The 18,127-nt window shown below is 66.4% G+C and overlaps 1 protein-coding gene across 1 annotated transcript; it reads right to left on the bottom strand.

The window, feature by feature from the left end:
• Window positions 1–564: 564 nt before the first annotated feature.
• On the bottom strand, window positions 565–15,857 carry CASKIN1 (CASK interacting protein 1). The gene is made up of 20 exons (XM_047097885.1): window positions 15,764–15,857; window positions 10,650–10,701; window positions 10,441–10,538; window positions 10,101–10,246; window positions 9,906–10,001; window positions 9,647–9,777; window positions 9,101–9,209; window positions 8,913–9,021; window positions 8,707–8,801; window positions 8,424–8,541; window positions 7,383–7,484; window positions 7,199–7,287; window positions 7,038–7,122; window positions 6,860–6,951; window positions 5,925–6,035; window positions 5,734–5,835; window positions 4,218–4,356; window positions 2,068–4,137; window positions 971–1,412; window positions 565–664 (listed from the first exon to the last, which is right to left on the bottom strand). Exons 1-20 carry the CDS (start codon window positions 15,855–15,857, stop codon window positions 565–567), a joined length of 4,380 nt encoding a protein of 1,459 aa, XP_046953841.1.
• Between the last annotated feature and the right edge of the window lie 2,270 nt (window positions 15,858–18,127).

Genomic DNA, 18,127 nt, shown 5'->3' with positions numbered 1-18,127 from the left:
GTACAGTGGGGCAGGGGGCGTGATCCCAGCCCCAGTCCCTTGTGCTGCGCTGGAGCGGCTGGCAGAAGTCCCCAATGGGCAGTTCTGTGCTGGGCATAGGCCTGTGCTCTGCCACAGATCGGGGAGGGGGCCAAAGCGGCCGTCCGCCTCCCACTGCCTCCCAGGGCAGACCCGGCCTGGCCTCAGGGCAGGGGGCCAGGGGCTGCCCTTCCTCGCCCGCAGCAGGCAGAGCCCGGCGCGGGTGGGCGGGTGTGGCCCAGCAGTTATTGCACAGGGAGCAGCAGACGGGGACGGGCACCCGCCGGGCAGCAGCATTTACTTAGAGCCCTCGGGTCCCCTGGCCAGGCAGTCCTCCAGGCCGGCCGTCCGGCCTGGGCCCAGGGGGCAGGAGTTGTGCTTGTGCAGGGGATGGGCAGCACGGGCCCGCCCCTGCCCGCCTGGCCCCCGTCGGCCCTCCGCCCTGCCCGCTCGCGCTGCGCCCAGAGGTGCCCACCCTGAGGTAAAGGTCAGTGTGCGGGCCGGGGGCCCCGGGCGGCGCGGGCGGGCCCGACGTGAGCAGCCGCGTCACTCCAGCATGGCGTCCAGCTGGTCGGCCAGGTCGTCGAACATGCTGCCGATGTCGTCCAGTATGCTGCCGGTGCTCTTCTCCTCCGCGGACGAGGGGCTGGGGGCGGGCGCGGCGTGAGCTGGCGGCGCGGGCGCGCGACACCCTGCCCGGGCCCCGCCTCCACCGAGCCGCAAGATTCGACCCCCGGCTCCGCTGCCCCGCACGACCCGCCCCTGCCTCCGCTCCTCAGCCCTACTCGACCCCGCCCCCGCCGCCCCGGGCCCGGCCCCGGCCCCGCACGACGCGACCCCGCCCCTGCTGCCCCGGGCCCCGCCCCGCAGCCCCTCCCCGCCCCGCCCCTCCCTCGACTCGAGCTGGAGCGCCGCAGCCTCGGAGCGCGCGCGGACCCCGCCCCGCACCTACCGCGCGCCCTGCGCGTCCTCCTGCCGGATCTTCTCCTCTACGGCTTGCAGCGCGGCCGCCAGGCACGCGCTCGTCTCCTCCAGCTTCTGCCGGGCGCTGTCTCCCGGCGAGGCGCCGTCGGGCGCGGCGGGGGGCCCGGCGGTGGCGGTGGTGGTGGTGGTGGCGGCGGCGGCGGCGGCGGCGGCGCGCGGTGGCTTGGCGGGCACGTGCAGCGCGGACGCGCCGGGGGACGGGGGCTTGGCGGGGCTGGCGCTCAGCGAGGGCGGCGTGCTGGCCGGCTTAGCGAGGGCGGCGGGTGGCTGGCGAGCCGGCGAGGGCGCGGGCGACGGGCTGGCACTGCCCGACTGCAGCCCCGCCGCGGCCTTGGCCGGCTTGGGCGCCGTGGGCGGCGGCGGCGGCTTGGGAGACACGGGCGGCGGCGTGCCGTGGGCGCGCTTCACCTCTGCGGGGAGGAGGAGATTCGCACAGGGGGCGGGAGAGCCCTGCCGCAGCGCTCCGCCTCGCCCTCGAGAACAGCGCTGCGGACCCCGCCGCCCCTCGGAGCCCCGGCTCCCTGCAGCCGCCAGGGGGCGCGCTTCCCTATGCGTATCTGCTCGGGTCACCGGCTTCCAGACCCTTCTGTGTCCGCACACTACCCCCTCCATCCCCCTTCAGGTGTGGCCTGCTGCAGACACTGGCCCTTGGGTTGCTTGAATACCACGGGGCCTTCTCATGTCTGATCCTTCTGCTTGGAAGCCTGCCCCCTCTCTCTAGTGCTGGGGTGACTTTCAAGCTTGGTCACTCTCAAGCCTCCCAGAGTCCTCCGTGACCCAGCATCGTGCACCTGTCTTCCCTCCAACAGGTGCTGTTATCCATGGGTTTCTGTGCCTCATCCACTGAGCAAGGTGACGAACATCCACCCTCCTCCCAATTTGGGGTCGGCAGTGTTGTCCAGTGGGTGGGTGGATGACAGGGTCTGAGGTCTGAGCACAAGGGTCTTCACCTTGTGCTTCCCACCCCATTCCACCTGGCCTTCCTCAAGTTCAAGAGGAAAACCCCTCAGACCATGGAGTGGGGAGGTGGGGGGGGGGCTTCCCCAGCTGGCTCCCTTCACCTACCTGGGCTGCCAGGACCTGGCAGCGGCACCTTCTTGGAGGCAGGTGTGGGTGAGCCCTGGATCTTGGGAACAGGCTGAGCCAGCATGGGCTTGGGAGAGACAGGCGGCTTGGCTGGCTTCCGGGAATCCGTGTCAGGTGGGGGCAGCGGGGGAAGGTGCATCAGGTCGGAGGGCGGGGGTTCTGCAGGTGGGGGCGGCGGGGGCAGCTCCGGGGGCCCAGTCTGCTCAGAGGTCGGCCTGCGGCGCACGGTGCCCGTGCCATTCTGGTACACAGACAGTGGCGGCGGCGGCTCAGGACCTGCTTCCCGCTCCTTGGCCTTGGGCCGGCGCTTGACCGTGTCAGACTCCGTCAGGATGAACTTGACGCTCTCCTGCTGGCTCTGCTTGGCTCGGATGCGCCTCTTGAGCGTGGCACTGGCCTCCACTCTGGCCAGGGGCGGGCCCTCCCCACTCGCCTCTCCCTTGGCTGGACCTCGAGACCGCTGCCGGGCGCTCCCATCCTCCACAAAGTGGCCGTGGTCTGCAGGCCCCCCTGACTCCCCAGGCGCCCTGCGGGCGGTGGCCAGGAGTCCCGTGACAGGCCCGCTGAGGGTGCGGCGCCTGTTCACCACCTCGCCGTCAGGCCCAATGGCTTCCTTGTGCTTCACCGAGGCCAGCACCGTGGCCACCCGGCCTGGCTCCGGGCTGGCGGGGCGGGGCGTGGGGTGGCCCTCGGGGGGCCTGCGGGCTGCTCGGCCCCCACCCCCAATGGATGACAGCTCTAGCATGGCTGCGATGCTCTTCACGCTGCCAGCGCTGCCTGTGTCCACGCTGCCAGCCAGGTCGCTGGCCCGCCGGCGCTGTGCCCGGACGCCCAGCCGGCCATCCTCGGTCCCAGCCCCTTCCGTCTCAGCATCTGGCGCCGACTCATCTGCCAGGTTGGCGCTGGCCATGGCTGAGCTGGAGCGCTTGGGCGGGGGCGGGGGCGGCCCCTTCTTTCGGGGCCGCACCGCGAAGGACTGGCTGCGGTTGACGTTCTTGTCGGTTCCGGCGGGCGCTCGCACCGAGTGGCTACGGCCCACGCGCCGCTGGACGGTGGCATAGGGCCCTGCGGCGGCTGGCACCAGCAGCTCGTCCCGCTCTGGCTCGCTGTCGGATGCCGCATAGCGATTCAGGCTGTGGGCACGCTTCTTGGGCCGCCCTGGCTCCGCGTCAGCCTCCGGAGGCAGGCACAGTGTGGGCACGGGCGGGGGGGCGGCCGCGGGCACGGGCCCGGGCCCGGGCCCGGGAGCGGCCGGCCCTGCGTCGCTCTCCACGGGCTGGGGCAGCACGTAGGCAAAGCCGCGGTGTGTGGGTGACTGAGGCAGCGAACGGGGTGACATGGGTCGTTCTGTTGGTGGCAGCAGCTGCGGGGTGGGCTTCACCTTGGCTGTGGCTGGGGCTGGGCCATGAGGCCCCCCCAGGGCTTGAGGGGAGCCCGGCTGGGCTTTCGTGGGCGTTTGGGGAGGTGTGAAGTGGCTGGCACCTGGCGGAAGGACCTGCCGCGGCTTGCCAGGCACCGGAGGCACGCTGGCCCGCTTGACGCTGTGGCCGTGGCGGCTGGGCCGGGTCTCCTTGGGTGGGGTGCCAGGGGCTGGCCCTTCGTCCAGCAGGTACTCCTGGCTTCGCGACATGGGGCTGCCGGGCCCAGGGGGCCCGTCCCCCAGCAGCTCCTGAGAGCTGCTCATGTGTCGCGCCTGTCCACCCAGGCTGGGCTCCTGCCGCACGGAGGCCCTCGGTGTCGGGGGCAGGTGGTTGGAGGGCTTCTCGGCAGTGGTGGCGGTGGTGGCGGCGGCGGCGGCGGCGCCCCCCTCGGCCGGGCCAGTCATGGCAGCCTGCAGCTCACCACTGAGCTCGCTGTCCTGGAAGGTGGTCATCTTGGGAGACTGGCAGTCAGCCGGGGCAGGCTCGGGCGGGGGAGGTGACTCAATGGCCATCACCTCGAGCGACTGCGGGGCCTTCCGGCGCAGGGGTCCCCCCTCGAACTTGGCGTACTCTGCCTTCTGCAGCTCCGCCAGTTTCCTCACTGCCAGCATCAGCTTCTTCTGGTGGCCTGGGTAGGGCATGGGCAGGTCAGGCCGGGGAGGGCGGCAGGGACCAGAAGGCGGAGGAGCCCGGGGCCGGGGGCCTCACCCAGCTTGGTGATGCCGATCTCCTGTAGGTCTTCCCAGGTGATGTCGGTAATGAAGTCGATGTTCTCATAGCCGTTGTCCACCAGCACTTTGTAGTACTGGGCCAGGCCGATCATGGACAGCCACACAGCCAGGTTCGCCTGTGGAGCAGGGGACACGGAGGGCAGCCCGAGCTAGCTGTCCACACCCTGCTCGCTACTCCGAGCTTTCGGGGGTGGGGGCACCGGGCCAGCCTGGCACAGACAGACAGAAGGACGGATAGACAGGCCAGAGGTGTCAGCTTCAGAGACAGCGCGACCTCAGTAGGAGCCCAAGGCCAGCAGCACACACGCATGTGCGAGCACACGCGCACACACACACAGGGGTGACCCTATCCTCGGGACACCGTTTGGGGTGGGGGGCAAGAACGAGCTTCCTCACCTGCCAAGGCAGCCGTGGGGACGGCACCCCGGGGGACACGCCTTGCACGTCATAGACACGGACACACGGCACCACCGACCGGACACGTGTACGCACACGGTGCATCCCAGCCATACGCGGGCACCGACACTCTCCACGTCACGCGCACGCCCTCTCGCCACTTCCACACCCTCACTGGGCACACGTCACGCACACGTGGAACTACCCGTGATGCTCTTTACCCAGAAGCACGTGGTGGCTCCCTGAACCACGGCCACCTGTGCACACTCCCAGCTGGATGTACTCGCCCACCAACACGCGGCACACTTGGTCACCCCTGGGTGCACAGAGCAAAGCAGGCCCGCGGGACGGGGACCTGTTCGTTGGGAGCACCCCCGAGCCGCCGACGGAGCACGCTGAGCATGAACCCGCCAGTCGCCGACCCACAGCCCTGGGGGCTCCGGGTGGCCACGGGATCTCTCCTCAAGCCCAGCCCGAGGCTCAGAGAGGCTGCGTAGATTCCACAGGCCTGGGGCCCGCCTTGCGCAGGCCCAGAACCTGTCACGCCACGGGTTGACGGTTAGCCACGGCACGAACCGTGGTCCGTGTGGGCGTCTGCCATCCACACAGCCAGCGCGTGCGGTGCGATGTGTGGGTGTGTGCACGCAGTCGTCAGCGGGCGCCTTGGCTATATTTGGTGCACGCGTGCTGTCTGTACACACGAAGCAGGCGGACGCCCTCCCCGCGCACGTGTCCGGGTGCACACGCATCCGTCAGCACGGGGGCCTCTAGCGTCTGGGTGGGTATGCGGTGGGCAGTGCTGCGGGGTGCCAGGCGGGTGCCCGGGTGGCTGCCCGGGTGTGGAGGGATCTTTGCGGGAGCGCGTACTGGAGCGGGGCACCCTCCCGGCTTCAGGCTCCCCTTGCCCTGACGAACCCCAGAGGCTGTCACCCCTGCCCCCAGAAGGCTGGCTCCAGCACCCGTGACAGATAAACAGAGGCCGTCCTCTTTTCTCTCTCTGGAGCCCCGGAGGGCGGGTGAGGGCTGTAGCCAGGGAGGCAGTCTGTCTGTCTGTCTGACCACCCTGGGCACAGCCGCTGGGGTGCAGGGAGCCTTACGGGTTTGTGCTCAGGCAGCCAGTCGGGAATGCTCAAGCCACTGATCTCTGCGGTGATCTTCTTCCGGTGGCCTGGCTTGGTGACCCCGATGGCCGTGAGGTCCTAGGTAGAGGAGAGGCCCGTTAGCAGCAGGCTGGGGGCAGGGGGGGCCATGTCGGTCGTGACCGGCGGCCAGCCTTTGGGCAGCCCACCTCCGGGGTCATGCGGCTGATGGTGGGCAGGTCGTAGCCGGCGCTGATGAAATTGGGGGCATAGAGTTGCAGCTGGAACGTGGCGAGCCACTGGCCGACGGCCTCGGCGCTCTGGAAGACACAAGGCACCCGCTGCAGGCTCGCTCGCCTGCCCGCCCACCGGGCGTGCGTGCACCCCGGCCGCCGCGCTGTCTCCTTCTCTGCTCAGCCGAAGGCCTCGGCCGCTCGGTCTGCCGTCCGCCGGTCCCCCTGTGGCCGGGCCTGGGGCGGCCTGGCACCGGTGCCGCTCCTCACTGTGTGCTCCCCGACGCCGCCGTCGCGAGCTCCGTCAGCGTCCTGGCCTCCTCCCGTGGTCTCCACCAGAAGAGTCCAGCTGCTGTCCGTGTCATGGGCTTCCCTGACCATCCCCCCGTTCCTGCACCAGGGACACCCTGTGGTGCAGCCCCGTGTAAGGGGCTCGGGACCGGGGCCTCGGGTGGGGCGCCTCAGCACAGCCCCCACACTCCCTGGCGGGTGGGCTCCGTCCAGGGACGTGGGGGAGGAAACAGCCAGCCGCTCGCACCTTCTCAGCACATGGGGCCCTGCTCACCCCCCCGCCACACACACACACACACACACACACACACACACACACACACACACCTGGTCTCGCCTCACACCTGCAGCCTTCTACACGCACACACACAAGCACACGTGCCCGGTTCACCATCGCCACCCACACGCAGGCACGTCCCCTGCTCACCTCACACCCACGTCTCACTGCCAGGACGCGCTAGCTGACACACATGACCCACGCGATAGATGACAACTACACACACAGACTGACAGACGGACAGAAGTACGGGCCTGGCCTGTCAAGGGCCCCCCGCCACGCCGTGGCCAGACCACGCAGGCTGCCCGGGAGCCCCTCCCTGCTGCCAGCCCCGGCCCTGTACCTTGCCCTCCGAGGCTGGCTCCAGCTTCCTGGGTGGCTGCTCCCCATACACCTGCCCTGCATGGGCCGCTGGGAGCTGGGACCGGGCTGCACCTGGAGACGAGAGGGCGTGGTGGGGCCGGGGCCGCCCGGGGGGCCACCTCCTCGCCAGGCCGGCAGTGCCGCGTCCTTGCTCTTACCTGTGGAGCCCTCTGGAGGCTTGGCGGGGCCGTCCCCAGGGCTGGACTCAGAGACCGACTTCTGCGACAGGACCGTCGCCAGGAGCTGCAACCCAGACGGGATGGCTGGCCGGCGCCGCTCTGCACCCAGGCGGCCCCGGCCCTGCCCCCAGACCACCTACCTTGACCCCTTCGGAGCCCGCATGCAGGGTGTGGCCCCCACTGCTTCGTCCACCAGCCACGCTGCCCAGGCTGCCGCTGCGGTCCCCACCTGCCAACACGAGGGAGCACCCTCCGTGGGTGCCGGCCCGGCTGCTGCCTGGGAAGCTCCGCTGCCCTGCTCACCGGGGGGCCCCCCTCACGTACCTGCAAAAGGCTTCCTCAGCACCCAGATCTCCTCGGGGGGCGCAGAGGGCCCCGGTGAGCTGCCTGCCTGGGATGGGCTTGGTTCAGTACCTGCCCGAGAACCTGTGGACCAGGAACAGCCTCCTGGAATCTCAGACCAGCCGGGTCCGGGGGCCTGACGTGGAGAGGGGGGTGTCCCTGGCCTGTCTGGCCCTAGCTGTCTCCAAGGAGCTGAGAGAACCTCAGAAGACCCCCTGCCCACCCTATACATTTGAGAGCAGGAGAACGGGGCAAGAGGGCCCAGGCCAGGCAGTCCTGCCAGTGGCCCTGTGGTCCTGGGTGGGGAGAGCAGAGGGTGTACCTCCTCTCTGCCAGGGGAGCAGGGAGGGGGAAGAGGGCCCCAAAAGCCTAGATGACACTGGGCAGGCTGGCCACGCCTCCTAACTGCCCCCCCACACACACACACACCGTACCCTCACCCCACCTGTCAATGTCCTCATCCTCTCTAGGAGGTAACCCTCTCGGTGGTCCCCGTCTGAAAACAATCCATGCCCTGTGGATTCGCCCCCCAACCCTCTCACTCACTCTGCACCAGCCATGCTATGCTGGCCTCCTTTGGGACCCTTATGCTCTCCTCTGCCTCAGTGCCTTTGCATATGTGAGCCCTGCTGTCAGGATGCTGTGCCTGGGGCCAGCCCCTCCCATTTCTCAGGGGCTTCTCTGAGCACCCTAAGAAGCAGGTCTCCGTCCACGTTCCCTATGGCATTAGTCGTCACGTCTGTTCGTGTATTTACGCCACTGGCCCCTGCTCCCCTCCCTTCCCAGAGGTGAGCTCCTCGAGAGCAAGAATGACGTCCATCATTCTTGGACGTCTGGGTCACCGTCTATTCCTAGTGGCTGGTGCACAATGTCTATTAAATAAATGAAAGAAAAGGTGTGGGGGTGCTGATGAGAGCCGGCACGACCCCACTCTGGATCCCACACCTAGGAGTGGCCCTGCCACCCAACACACGTGCACCGGCTTCCTTCGGGGCCCCAAGCCCAGGCCTGGGTGGGACTTGCCTGCTCGCTTCACGATGGCCTCGCCCAGGGACGACGGGAAGTAGCCCACCCGGTCGTTGCCCGTCCGGTTGTCATGGATACAGCCCTTCCACCGGCCATCCGGATGCTGCTCTAGGACCTGCCAGATGAGGTGGGGGGTGGGGGGGGGCGTGCTCAGGGGGGACACCCCACAGGCCCAGTGGGCGGGTGGCCCCCAGACCACCCAACTGCTGCACAAGGTGTTATGGGCGCCACGTCTGGGGTCCCGCCCACCCTTGCCCGCGCAGCCCCGGGCCACCCTTACTGTGATGATGTCCCCAGCTTTCACGTTGAGGCTGGTCAGGTCGTAATTGTTGCAGTAATCCTTGGTCGCCCGGACCTGCAGGGCCGCCGAGGCCTCTGGGGACACAGGAGACAGACCCCCCCCCACAGTCCTTCGAGCTGGCCTGACCCAGCCCTGCCCTCCCCATTATCCCCAACCCCCCCCCCCCAACCCCGCCCTGGTCCCACCTCGAAGCAGTTGTTTGATCTCCTTGCTGGCTTGGGATGTGGTGAACTGGTGCACAATGTCCAGGGCCGTCTGGCTGTAGGTGTTCCTCACGTGGGCATTAATCCCATTCTGTATGTGCCAGAGGGTGAGGCCCGTCAGGAGCCCCCATGCCCCCACCTGCCCCAGCTCCCCCGGCCCCCTGACTCACATCCAGCAGCAGCCGGACCACTTCTGTCTTCCCGCAGAGTGCGGCCTCATGCAGGGCCGTGCCAGACTTGGTCTGGCGGTTTATGTCGATGCCGGCTTGGAGGAGGAGTCTAGAAGGAGGGTGGGCGGGTGGGAGCCGGCAGCGCCTCATGGCAGGAGCTCCGTCCCATCCCCCCCCCGGGGCCCCAGGTCCCAGGCCCTGAGGGTGAGCCAGCCCTGCCCTGCCTCCCGGGCAACAGGGGGTCTGACAGTGACCAAGCACTGGTGCAAGTGCTGGCCTCGTGCTAACCCGTACGGCGGGGTCTCGGAGAAGTCAAGTGTCTCCACGAGGTCGCCCAGCAAGTGTCAGGGCCACAACCTGGGCTTGGGGCTGAAGAAGCCACCCCCCAGACCCCTCCAGTGCATCCTTTACGTGGGCGGCCGGAGGCATCCTTTGCACGCGGAGGCCTGATGGCATCCCCGCGGCTCCCTGGCTGCTTCTGCCACTAAACCGGGGGCAGGAAGCCCACGGCCGGGTCTCCCTCCCCCCAGCCGCACTCGGCCATACCTGATGATGTCGATGTGGCCGTTCTTGGCTGCCAGGTGCAGGGGGCTGGTGCCGTTGGGGTCGGTCGTATCCCCCGGCCGGGGCTCCAGCAAGGCCGCGCACATGTTGCTATTTAGAAGCAGCTGGACCACCTTGAGGAGGGGTCAGAGAAGGGGGGCCCGCACATGGGGCGGGAGGCTGCAGGCGTGTCTCCCCTCCCCCACCCCAGGAGGGAAGACAGAGCAGATGGAGTCCCACCCGGCTCTCTGGGGACACTTACCCCGACGCGGCCGAACTCACAAGCCAGGTCCAGGGGCGTCTTCCCCGAGTTGTCCACCATGCAAGGATTGGACTGGTGCTGTAGCAGCATTTCGGACTGTGGGGCCGCAGGGCGCAGTCAGACTCGAGGGCGGCCGCTGGGCTGGCACCGCCCGTGCCGGGGCCCTCCCCACCCCCACCCTGAGGCGGCCCTTACCACATCATAGTGACCGTGCTGGGCTGCCAGGTGCAGAGGGATGTGGCCCTCGTCAGACGGGACGTTCACCGCCGAGCCCGCCTTCAGCACCAGCTTCATGGGCTCCTTCCGGCCCTGCCAGGCCGCATAGTGCAGCGGCCGCATGCCTAGGAGTGGGCAGGGGGCCCGTTGGGAGCTAGCCCTTGACCCTGGCCCAGGATACTGATCCCATGGAATCCCGCTTCCACCCAGATGGAGACTCCGGACTGACACCTCAATCACGGGACCGTTCAGGTCTCTAGAGACACCACCCCTGACCTTGACCCCCTGATCTGGCTCCGAGGGCCCACTCAGGCCTTGCCTTTGTTGTCCTTGATGTCCACAGCAGCCTGGGCCTCCAGCAGCAGGGCGATCAATTCTGTGTTGCCGTTCAGGGCCGCGTGGTGCAGGGCCGAGAAGCTGCAGCGGGCGACAGGCATGAAAAGGCAAGGACCCGGGCACCCCGGCCTTCCGCAGGAGCCCCCCTGGACCCCCCTTGCCAGCCGGGCACCTCCCTGGCTGAGAACTCACCCATCTGGGTCCTGGAAGTTGACGTTGATCTTCTTGGTGGAGCCCAGGAGCTCTAGGGATGGGAAAGTGACAGTGAGGGGGGCTCTGCCCAGCCCCTCCAGGCAGCCTAAGGGCAGGCAGACGGTGCCGGCTAGCTCTCTGGCAGGCTCAGAGCCAAAGCTATCTTTAGTCTTTAGCCAGAAAACATTCCATCTCTGTCCCCTGCGCTCAGCTCCAGGTACCAGGTGCTTTTGGGCTGAACTAAGGTGTTGGTAAGTTCACAGAGCCAAAGGCTCCAAGCCTGTCCCCACCGGGGGAAGGAAGCCAGAGCTGTGCACCCACACAGGCACACACATGTGCACATGTACCCCCTCCCTTGGGACGCTGGCTAAGCACCTGCCGATGGCGGGAGGGAGAGAGCCGGCACAATCTGTTTCTCCAAAGGACCCAGATGGGGCCGGGGGTGGCCTGGGAAGGCTGGAACACCCGGAAATGGGGGTATCTCTGGGGGAAGATCTGCATTTTCAGGGTGCAGCCTCCCCCCATTCCCAGCCCTGGGCCTGCCCGTGTGGTTGAGTCCCACCTGGCAAGGCAGGAAGGGGAGGCAGGCTGGCGGCCTGGTGCCCCTGAGTGACGACACAAGCATGGCCACCACATCTACAAGGGCCCACTTGGGCACTGGGATCAGTCTGCCTGAAGCCCGAGGGGCCCAAGCCCTCCCTTTGGGTCCCTAGTCTCCTCCCGAACCGCCCCCCCCCCCCACCCAGGTCCTGGCCTCCACCAGCTGACTGTCAGAGGAGGGGAGCCCACCGAAACCCTCCCTGTGGGCTCGGTTCCAGCCGGACTCAGGCCAAGCCCCTGCCTGTCTGGGCCATGGTTACATAACCCATTTGTGGGTCAGTCGCTCTGTGAGGGAGGGGCTGGCAGGACAGAAGCCCCTTTGTCCAGGCCCAGGACAGGGATGGAGGCAGGGGCCCCCAAGAGCAGGAACCCAAGGGAGTCGAGTCACAGAGGGGCTGCTCCAGGAGCTGCTTGGTGACCCACAGCAGCCCCCACTGCCCCAAGCCTTGGCTCTCAGCCGCGGGATGCGTGGTGTGAGGCCTCGAGGGCCCACAGAGCCTACGAAGTCAGTAGGGCTCAAATTCAGAGTCTCACTGGGCCCTTACTAGCCCTATAGCCCTGGCCTTGAGCTCAAAGGGGGCTAATGGGGCCAGCCTCATAGGCTTAAGTGTGCGTCCACCCTTAAAGCATGAAGGGTCTGGCAGAGAGTCGCCTCCATAAGTGGCAATTACTAGTTTTAGCTCTGTGGGAATCCCACCCCCAACCTCTCCAGCGAGGGGTTTCTCCTGCACAGAGTAGAGCAGAGCAGAGGCTCCTGGGAAAGAGGCGTCTCCGCTGCCCCACTCCCGCCCTGCTCACACACTTTGGGGCACTGATGTCCATCTGAGGTGGCAGCAAAGCCACCCTCCCCTCGGTGGTCCAGGCCAAAAGCTTGGAGTCAGCCCTGAGCGCCCGATAAGTGTCTCCATCAGCAAGTCCTGTTTGGCTCCACCTTCAAGACGACCTCCGAATACACTCGGGGTCCTATTATTCTCCCCACGGTCACTGTCACCACCCTGACCAGGCCAGCATCTCTCAAAGGATCGCTGCCATCACCTCTCCACTGGCATCCCCACTTGTGCCCTGCCCCTCAGTCTGTCCTCTGTACCACTGAGGTCAGGGGGACCCTGTTAGAACATGTCACATCCCATCGCTCCTCTCCTGAAACCCTCCAACAGCTCCTGTGTCACTGGGGGCGAAGACCGATGCTGGCCAATGGCTCACAGGACATGGCCCTCCTGCTTCGCTTTGACTTTCTCATCAGCCCTCTTCCAGCCACACAAGCCTCAGTGATGGCGCTACAGCACACTGGCGGCCCCTGCCACAGGGCCTTTGCACACACTGTGTATATGGTGGAGGGGGGCTGCTTTCCCCCCATTTATCCCCATGACTCTCTCCCTTATGTCATTCAGGACTTTATCCAAATGTCACCTGCTTGGAGAAGCCCCACCGGGCTCCCCATCTAGAATGGCAACCCCCTTCCTGTCCCTATCTGTTGTGTTTCTCTCTCTGGCCCCTATCAATACCGCGTAACGATTGTTGTCTGTCTCCATCACTAAACAACACCGTCCAGAAGGATGGGGTTTTTATCTACTGTGCTCAATGCCACATCCTGGGTGGCAGAAACAGTGCGGGGCCCATATGAGATGCTAGGTAAATTGGTGCCGGAACAGATACCCTGGGTCCCCAACATTGCTGTCCCGTAGCACCTGCCCCCTGGGGGCCATGCTCAGGATGTTCTCTTCTAGAACACTCTGCCCAGCTCTGATGTTTGCTCCCCCCCTTCTCGTTAATTTCAAGGTAGCCAGGTCTCCCCACCCCTCTCACCTGGCCACACCTGCAGGCATTGAAATTTTAGAGGGGCTGGAGGTCAAGGCCCCAGAAGTAGCATAGACACCAGTGGGGAAGGGCAGTCCCCATCAGGAAGACCACTCCTTACACGAGGGGGGAATCCCGCTGAGGTCCCGTCACCCCCTCCTCGCCGCAGGTCTCCTCAGAGGGGAAAGTAGCTGGAATTGGTGGAGGGGAGCCCGAGATCTTGGAGCACCCCCGATTCCTGTGGTGGGCCCCGGGCTCACAGGGAAGTCACACAACCGAAGCCTGCCTGGGGTTGGGGAGGCGCAGTTCACAGAGACAGGCGCTCTGTGTGACGCTGGAGCAGGCACGGCTGGAAGGGGGCTGAGAGGCAGGGGAGAAGGGGGCAGGTGGGGACCCAGAGGTCCCCCTTCTCTGGTCCACAAGGGCCCAAGTCCTGCAGCCTCCACGTGGCCGATTACATAAACTTCGTCCCCAACCTGCCCCATGTCTTGGGCTCTCCCAGCTCTTGTCACCCAGTCCTCTCACCACTTTCCTGGGACCGTCCCTGCCCTTGAGGTGGGCCCCAGACTCCAAACTGCAGAGGCCCAGGCAGGGGGTGGGGGTGGGGTCTCAGCCCCTCTCGCACGCTGCCCTTGTGGCCTCCCTCCACCCCTGCCCAGATGCTCCTCCAACCACAGAAGCCACTTGTCTGCCAGCCCCACAGAGCCACATCTGTCCCCTCTAGGGATGCAGTCCTGGCCTCTGACGCCAGCACAGGGCAAGGCGCTCTCTCACCTCCCCAGGTCAGGCAGGGCCAGGTGGTCTCCCCCCTGCCCCCACCCCAGGCAGAGAGCTCTGGCCGGATACCGCAAGGAAAGTATTAGTGGGCCAAGGTGAGACGAAACAGGCATGTTGGTCTGTAGCGTGCGGTGAATTCGGGGAAGGGGAGGTGGGGCCAGAAGAAAGGGCACAAGGCCAGCCCCACTCTGGCATTCTCCCTCCAGATCACCGTCTCCTTCCCCTCAAGGACAGCCGCTGAGGGTCCCGGTGCCTGAGCGTGTGAGAGGAGGCTTGCTTGGAGGCAGACCCTGGGGCAACACTCAGGGCTTGGGGTGGAGGGAAGGTACCAGAAGTGGGTGGAGGTCACAGAAACAACTATCCAAGGAAGACCTCTGGAGTCCGGGGGTCCAAGAGAGCACCGCTGTATGCCCCCCACCCCACGGCCCAAACTCCAGCCTGTACTTTGCTGAATCAAAATACATCTTACTCCAAAGCAGGCCAGCGTTGCCATGACAACCGAGCTAATTCATGGAGGGATTTCTCTGTCTGATTTATTACGCCCGCCCCTGTGAGTCAGAGAGCCCAGATACAGGGCCCAGGGCAGGTGTCTCTCCCAGGAAGCAGGCCGTGCAGGGACAAATGCAAAGATCCAGGTACAAGTCCCCACACCTTCCCTGGATGGCCCAATCTGATGCCCCCGCTTCCCCTGAAGCCCGTCTGGGGCTGCCTAAGGAGACAGTCACAGCACTTCCCGAGCACGTATGAAGTACCTGTTCTTCGTGCGTGCTCTCCTGTGAGGCAGGGACCAAAACCGCCCCCATCCTACAGATGAGGAGACTGAGGACTGGAGAGCCGGAGTCCTCGGTTCCCAAGGTCGCGTGACCACTAGGTGGAAACCTTTACCTTGCCTTCCCTCCCTTTCAATCCCTCCACCTGCTTTCAAGGCTCTGCTAAGGCTGCCTCGGCCTAGAAGCCCTCCCCTTCTGAGCCCTGAGGCCGTGAAGCTGACCCCAACTAGCAGACCATCCCTGGGCCTGGAGAGCACAAGACAGAGCCAGCCTGTATATATGTGCCCTGGGTTACCTACAGTCCCTGGGGGGGGGGGCGGGGGGAGAGTGAGGCACCCAGACAGCACGTGCCACCCTGCAGAGTCCTGCCCGCGCCCGCACAGGTGCCCTGACACACTGACATGGCCATACGTGCGCAGCCGCACACCCAGCTGGTCCACACACCCATCCATCCATCTCCGGTGGCCCCCGGGGAGGCTCTGGGCTGAGCTGGGATGAGTGCTGGGATCAGGACTCCAAGCTCCCAACCTTTCCCAGGGGCCCTCACAGCGCAAGCTCAGGATGGCCACTGGGAGCCCCCTCCCCCCACTGCCCAGCCCCTTTCCCAGCAGGGAAGCCAGAGAGGACCAGGGTCTGCGGCAGGGTCTGCACCTGCCTGGAGCACAGGCTTGCCCTGGGCTGGGCGACCTTGGGCCTCTGCTCCCGCATGAGTAAATGGCCCCCAGCCGGCCATGCCTGGGCAGCCACACCCCCAACATGGTCCTGCCCCCCATTCCCTGCAAAGCGTGTTATTAAACACGGGGCGGGGAGGGGGTCTGACAGGGACTGTCAGTCCTGTGGTGGCCCCTCACCGCCAGGGCCCCCTCCCTCCCTCCACGGTGGGGAAGCGGGGCGGGGGGGGGTGGCATCTGCCTCGCCCTTTGACGGCCCAGCAAAGCCCTCCAGCTGTCAGCCCGTAGCCCGGGAAGGGAGGGGGACGCCTGCGGCCAGGTGCCGGCTGGTTGGGGGGGGGGGGCTGGGGGACGGGCCGGAGGCGGGGGTGCGGACCGAGGGTCTGGGCGCCGCTGGCCCCGCCCCGCCCCCGGGGACCCGACAGCATCCCCCGCGCCGGGAGGGGTGGGGGGCCGGCGCCCGAGGTGGCCCCCGCCCGCCCGCGCCCCCCGCACTCACTGGCCTTCCCGGGCCGCGGCCTCTGCAGCAGCCTCTGCGCGGTCCCCACGTCCTCCGCCTTCACCGCCTGCACCAGCTCTTGCTCCTTCCCCATGGCGCGGCCGGGCCGCAGCGACGCGGCTGCGCTCCGTGCGCTCGGCGCGGCTCAGAGGCGGCGGCGGCGGCCCCGCGGCCCCGGCCGCATCCTCCTGCCTCCCCCGCCGCCTCCTCCGCCGCCCGCGCCCGGCGCGGTCCTCGGGCTCGGGCTCGGGCTCGGGCTCGGGCTCGGGCTCGGGCTCGGGCTCCCGGCGCCGAGGGGCGGGGAGCGCGTCACGGGCGGGGGGCGGCCCAGGGCGGGGGCGCGGCACCTGGCGCCGCCTCCCGGACGCCTGGGTCCCCCTCCTGCGGCCGCTGACCTCCGTCCGCCCGCGCCGGCCGCGCGCCCGGCTCCTTGGCTCCGCCCCTACATCGGGCCCCGTGCTCCCGAGACGCCCCCTCCCCACGTGCGGGCCGCGCCGGCCGCGCCGGCCTCTGCGGACAGCCCGCGGCCCCAGGCGACCGCCAGGGGCTGGGGACGGCAGCCGCCGGGGGTGGGGGGGCGGTGCTGGACACTGAGCCCCGACACGGCGGCGGCGCGAGGCTGAGCCCGAGAGAGGCTTCCAGAGGCTGCGGGACCCACGGGGCGGGGGGAGGGACTCGGAGGCAGTGGGCGGGCGGGGACCCGGGCGCCGAGAGACCCGGGCACGGGCGGCACGGGCGGCACGGGAGCCGGCCTGCCAGAGGCTGTCAGACATTTCTGGCCCGTGGTTCCCGTGGGAGGTGTCGAGGGATTGTGAAGAGGAATCTCCCAATAATGAATTCGGTGTCAGGGAACCCGCACCCCCACCCCCAACTGCCGTTTCTTCCCCTGCAGCCTCCTGCTCTTTCCACAAACAATGCAGGGCAACAGCTCCCTGCCCCCCAGCCTCAGTCTGAACCCCAACCCCAGGGCGGCCCTCCAGCACCAAGTGCGGTGCAGCCTCCCACACCTGCCACCAATGGGGGCTCAACCCCCATCCCCAGCACCAATCTGATCCCCCACCAAGTGTGTTTACTCTCCAGCCTCGGGCCACAGACTGTGGCGACTCCCGGGCTGGACAGTCTTGCTTAGCAGACACTGGCCACTCCCCACGGCCTCGTGCTCCCCAGCCAGGGCTCACACACAGAGGTCTCACCCTTCTGACCTCCTGGGCCCCCAGCGCTCACCTTGTCACAGCTGCAGTATTCTACAGACAGGTGGGCTAGGGTCGGGAGTCCCGGCCCAGGCTCACTGCTCTCATTTGCAGAGAGGGGCAGATCACCACCCCCCACCCCTGCAGGGCAAGGCTGTCAGGAGCTTTGCGAGGGGCCTGCGCATACGATGACCAGATACCCCGCTTCCTACAGCTAGACCATCAAGCAGGTCCAGGTGGAGGGTGGCTGGGTTGGGGGCGGGGAAGCAGCTGGCAGTAGGATCCCCCGATCCAGGCAGCTGATCCCCCCCCCCACCATGGGGTCTTCCTTGGACTTTAGGGAGTGAGCCCTAAGTCTCTCAGCATATGCCTCCTGGGGTGGGGGTGGGGGTGTCCCTAAACACAAAGACCCTCCCCCCACCCTTTATTTTTTTTTATTTTTTTTAAATTTTTTTTTAACATTTATTTATTTTTGAGACAGAGAGAGACAGAGCTTGAACAGGGGAGGGGCAGAGAGACAGGGAGACACAGAATCTGAAACAGGCTCCAGGCTCTGGGCTGTCCGCACAGAGCCCGACGCGGGGCTCCAACTCACGGACCGCGAGATCATGACCTGAGCCGAAGTCGGCCGCTTAACCGACTGAGCCACCCAGGCGCCCCCCTTCACCCTTTATAGTAACCAATTCCTGGGCCTCTGCTAGCTCAGGGACCATTCTGGTCACTTCACAGATTTACTGTGTGCGTTTTGCAGGTGAAGAAACTGAGCCTCAAGAGAAGCCAAGTGACCCGCCTAAGGTCCTAGAATCTGAAGGTCATGTGTCTGAGCTTTGAACCCACACTGGTCTCTGCATGTGCCCTAGGTCTGCCTCTCACTGCATTTGTCTTCCCGGTCTTTGTCTTTCTGAGTCGTGGTTTCCCCTTTGTAAAACCGGGTTAAGAATGATGATAGCTTTCCTTAAGTGTTTTGAGGATTAATCGTGATGCTCTCCATAAAGCACTTTGCAGTAGAAGTTAGTAAGTGCTCAATAAATGGCTTCTGTGGCTATTGTGATATTCTCGGCTCTCTCTGCCTGGGCTCTCTGGGTAGCAAGTATACTTTACTCATCTCCGTATCTGCAGACCCCAGCAGGGCGCCTAGCACACGGGAAGCGTTACAAAAAATACAAAGAAGAAG

Source organism: Lynx rufus, unplaced genomic scaffold (genome assembly GCF_022079265.1).
Source record: "Lynx rufus isolate CCGP_SWC_20201006 ecotype Redwood Valley unplaced genomic scaffold, mLynRuf1.p SCAF_43, whole genome shotgun sequence".
NCBI classification, from domain to species: Eukaryota; Metazoa; Chordata; class Mammalia; order Carnivora; family Felidae; genus Lynx; species Lynx rufus.
Note: the sequence above shows the minus strand (reverse complement) of the source record. Positions and strands in the feature narration are given on the sequence as shown.

Bases quoted from the DNA above. Each gene is read 5' to 3' on its own strand.
- CASKIN1 (XM_047097885.1), bottom strand. From the start codon at position 15,857: ATGGGGAAGGAGCAAGAGCTGGTGCAGGCGGTGAAGGCGGAGGACGTG. The intron at 6,952-7,037 runs GTAAGAGCAAGG...TCTCGTCTCCAG, and splicing joins GCCTCCAGAGGGCTCCACAG to GTGCAGCCCGGTCCCAGCTC. The intron at 1,413-2,067 runs GTAGGTGAAGGG...TCCTCCCCGCAG, and splicing joins GCCAGGTCCTGGCAGCCCAG to AGGTGAAGCGCGCCCACGGC.